The sequence below is a fragment of the Corapipo altera genome, unplaced genomic scaffold (assembly GCF_003945725.1).
Source record: "Corapipo altera isolate COAL_440 unplaced genomic scaffold, ASM394572v1 60031, whole genome shotgun sequence".
Classification (NCBI taxonomy): domain Eukaryota; kingdom Metazoa; phylum Chordata; class Aves; order Passeriformes; family Pipridae; genus Corapipo; species Corapipo altera.
The window spans coordinates 2,467-6,013 of NW_020886549.1; the positions used below are offsets into that span (position 1 = coordinate 2,467).

General features: G+C 63.3%; 1 protein-coding gene across 1 annotated transcript in view; it reads left to right on the plus strand.

The window, feature by feature from the left end:
* LOC113941242 (F-BAR domain only protein 1-like) overlaps window positions 1-3,525 on the plus strand; it is a gene marked incomplete at its 3' end in the record, with an annotated part of 5,762 nt that extends 2,237 nt beyond the window's left edge. The window contains exons 6-17 of the mRNA XM_027632400.1: window positions 20-172; window positions 811-915; window positions 1,646-1,744; window positions 1,834-1,930; window positions 2,003-2,047; window positions 2,134-2,206; window positions 2,602-2,623; window positions 2,740-2,794; window positions 2,879-3,057; window positions 3,131-3,155; window positions 3,292-3,354; window positions 3,457-3,525. Of these exons, the coding sequence (XP_027488201.1) occupies window positions 20-172; window positions 811-915; window positions 1,646-1,744; window positions 1,834-1,930; window positions 2,003-2,047; window positions 2,134-2,206; window positions 2,602-2,623; window positions 2,740-2,794; window positions 2,879-3,057; window positions 3,131-3,155; window positions 3,292-3,354; window positions 3,457-3,525 (985 nt within the window). The remainder of the gene's footprint in view (window positions 1-19; window positions 173-810; window positions 916-1,645; window positions 1,745-1,833; window positions 1,931-2,002; window positions 2,048-2,133; window positions 2,207-2,601; window positions 2,624-2,739; window positions 2,795-2,878; window positions 3,058-3,130; window positions 3,156-3,291; window positions 3,355-3,456) is intronic.
* Between the last annotated feature and the right edge of the window lie 22 nt (window positions 3,526-3,547).

Here is a 3,547-nt window from a genome sequence, read left to right on the forward strand (position 1 = left end):
CCCGCCGTGCCCCCCGCAGTCCAAGGAGGAGGTGTCGGGGACGCTGGAGGCCGTGCAGCTCCTGCATGGGGTGGCCCAGCTGCTGCCCAAGTCCAAGGAGAGCTACCACAGCAAGTGCCAGGAGTACGAGCGGCTGCGCAAGGAGGGCACCAGCCAGAAGGAGATCGACAAGGTGAGACACCCCCCCCTCTCCCAGGTGTCCCTGTCCCCCTCCCAGAGAGTCCCTGACCCCCTCCCTGGGGTCCCTGACCCCTGCTGGTAGCTCCTGTCCCTGCCTTGATAGTGCCTGACCCCCCCTAAATGGCCCCTGTCTTCCTTGGGGATGGTCCTGGTCCCCCCACAGTGGTCCCTGTCCCCTTCCCTGTGGTTCTTGTCCCCCTCCTGGTGGTCTCTGTGTCAACCCTCAGTGGTTCCTGTCCCGCCCGGGTGGTCCCTGTCCCCTTCCTGATGGTCCCTTTTCCTCCCCAGGTGGATCCTGTCCCCCCTCAGTGGTCCCTGTCCCCTCTCTGATGATCCCTGTCATTCCTGTGGATGATCCCTGTCCCCTTCCTGATGATCCCTGTCCTCCTGGGATGGTCCCTGTCCCATCCTTGATGTTCCCAGTCCCCCTGGGATAATTTCTGTCCCTTCCCTGGTGGTCCTTGTCCCTTCCCCCGTGGTCCCTGTCCCCTCTCTGATGGTCCCTGTCACTCCCTTGGATGGTCCCTGTCCCCCTGGGATGGTCCTTGTCCGCTCTCTGACGATCCCTGTCATTCCCATGGATGTCCCCTGTCCTCGTGGATGTCCCCTGTCCCCCCGGGGGTGCCACAGGCGGAGCTCAAGTCCCGGAAGGCGGGTGAGGCTCTGCGCAGGGCGGTCGACAAGTACAACGCGGCCCGGGCTGACTTTGAGCAGAGGATGCTGGACTCGGCCATGGTGGGCACTGCTGGGCTGGGAATGGGGGCACTGCTGGGGTGGGAATGGGGGCACTGCTGGGGTGGGAATGGGGGCACTGCTGGGGTGGGAATGGGGGGCACTGCTGGGATCTGCCTGTGGTGGGCACTGCTGGGGTGGAAATGGGATCACTGCTGGAGGATGGGAAGGGGTGGGATGCAGGAACTGGGGGCCCAAGGCACTCCTCAGACTCCTGGTGAAGTAGAGGCAGGGAGCAGGATGATCCAGCTTGGCAGAGCATCCTTCCATGGGGATGTGCCACCCTGGATGAGCCCCACTCCCTCTGGAAGTGCCGCTTTGGATGATCCCAGTTTTCTGAGGGTGTTGGCCCTTGGGGGTGTGGCAGCCTGGCAGAGCCTCACTCCTTGGTGATGCCAACCCCTGGGAATACCCTTCCCTTGGGATATTGTCCCCTGGAGATGTGCCACCCTGTCCAAGCCCCTTTCCCTGGTGATGCCACCCTGACTGTACGCCATTCCTTGGAGATATTCCCCCCTTCCTGACCACCCTTCCCAGGGGATGCTGTCCCTTGGGAACGTGCCACCCTGGCCTTGCCAAGCCCTGGGGACATCCCACCCTTCCCAAACTTCCCTCTGTGTCCGCCCACCAACCCCTGGGGATGTCCCACCCTTCCCAAACCCCCTTCCCTGCCCACCTGCTGATCCCTGGGGACATCCCACCCTTCCTGACCTCTCCCCCTTTCCCGCTCCAGCGCTTCCAGGAGGTGGAAGAAGCCCATCTCCGCCACATGAAGGGTCTCATCGGCTCCTACTCCCACTCCGTGGAGGACACGCACGTCCAGATCGGGCAGGTGGGTCCCAGCTGGGTGACCCCCCCCCCCTGTTCCCCCCTTTTCCTCTGTGTCTCATTTGTGTCCCCCCCCTTTCTTTTTTTTCCCAGGTCCACGAGGAATTCAAGCAAAACGTGGAGAACATCGGCACCGAGATGCTGCTCCGGAGGTTTGCGGAGAGCAAGGGAACGGGGAGAGAGCGGCCAGGTGAGGAGGGGGGATCCCCCCCCTGTGCCGGGATGGATCCATGATCCTGGGCTGATCCCTGATCCATGGCAGGAGCGCTGGATTTCGACGAGTACCGACTGGCTCCAGCGCAGGAAGGCAAGTACGTCTGCATCCAGCTGGGAATTCTGGGGGGTGGGGGGGCTGTTCCTCACTCTGTCCTCCCCCCCCCACACCTTTCCCAGGACCCAAGAGGAGCCGGAGTAAAGCTTTCCGGATCCCCGGGCTGAGCCGTAAGGAGAGGGAGCGTGATGCTGTGTAAGATCCTGCACCCCACATCCCGGTGTCCTCACATCCCACATCCCGGTGTCCTCGCATCCCACATCCCAGTGTCCTCGTATAACTGCATCCCAGTGTCCTCATGTGCCTACGTTCCTGCATCCCTGCATTGTTGCATCCCACGTCCTGCATCCCTGAATTTCTGCATCCTTACATCCCTGCATCTGAAATTCCCGTGTCCCTGCACGCCTGCATCCCTGCATTCCCACACCCCTGAATTCCCACATCCCCGCATCTCTGTATCTCCACACCCCCGAGCTGTACATCCCAGCATCCCTGCACTCCCAAATGCTGCATCCTGCATCCCTGAATTGCCACATCCCTGCATCCCACATCCCCCTTCAGCATCTAACGCTTCCCCCGTCACTCCCCAGGGAATCCCCCGATAACGACGTGGTGAGTATCCCAGTGCCAGCCTTGGGAATGCTGGTGAGTATCCCAGTGCCAGCCCTGGGAATGCTGTGGTCATTCCCATGCTGGGAAGCCAGAGCCTGTCCGGGTGTGTCCCGCAGGGCTGCCCGGAGGTGGACGAGGACGGATTCACGGTGCGCCCCGACATCGCCCGCAGTATCCTTGAGCTGGGGCAGGGAGGGGGGGGGGATTTTTTGGAATTCCAAGCACCGGGAATTGCCTTGACGGGGGGGGGCTCAGCCGAGGCGGAGAATCCCGGCTGCTCCTCCAGCGACTCCGACTACGACGAGGACGAACCGCGCAAGTTTTACGTCCACATCAAACCGGTGCAGCCCCGGGAGGGACCCGGCAACGCCGAGGCCTCCGTGGAGCAGCTCAAGGCCACCGTGGGGAACCTCATCCTTCCCCCCGGAATTGGGGTGAGCTGGGGGAGGCCGTGGGACCCCCCCGGGACCGCCGGGGCCATCTGACCCCTGTCCCCTTGTCTTGCAGGGCACCGTCAGGCGACAGTCGTCACGTGAGTGTCACCGTGGGGACGAGCCAGACCCTGGGGACATCCCGGGGGACATCCCAACCCTACTGAGCCACTCCACAGCTTTGGGGTCCCCATGGCTCTGCATCCCCTAACGCTGCCTGTCCCTGTCCCTCTGCAGGACACGTGGCATCCCTGACCCCAGCCCCGAGTGACACGGACCCCGAGGGGACGCTGGCGGCGGGTGAGTCTGGGCTGGGGGGTCCTGGGGGCATGGGGAAGTCCCAGGGATATTTGGGGGTCTTTGGGGGTTGCAGTGGCTCTGCAGTGTCCCCTCTCCCCATAGGTGACAGCACAGGGAGGGGTCTCCCCGCAGCACAGGTGAACAGGTACGTGGGGTCAAGGAGACATTGGGGTGCCATGGGGTGGTCCCCCCC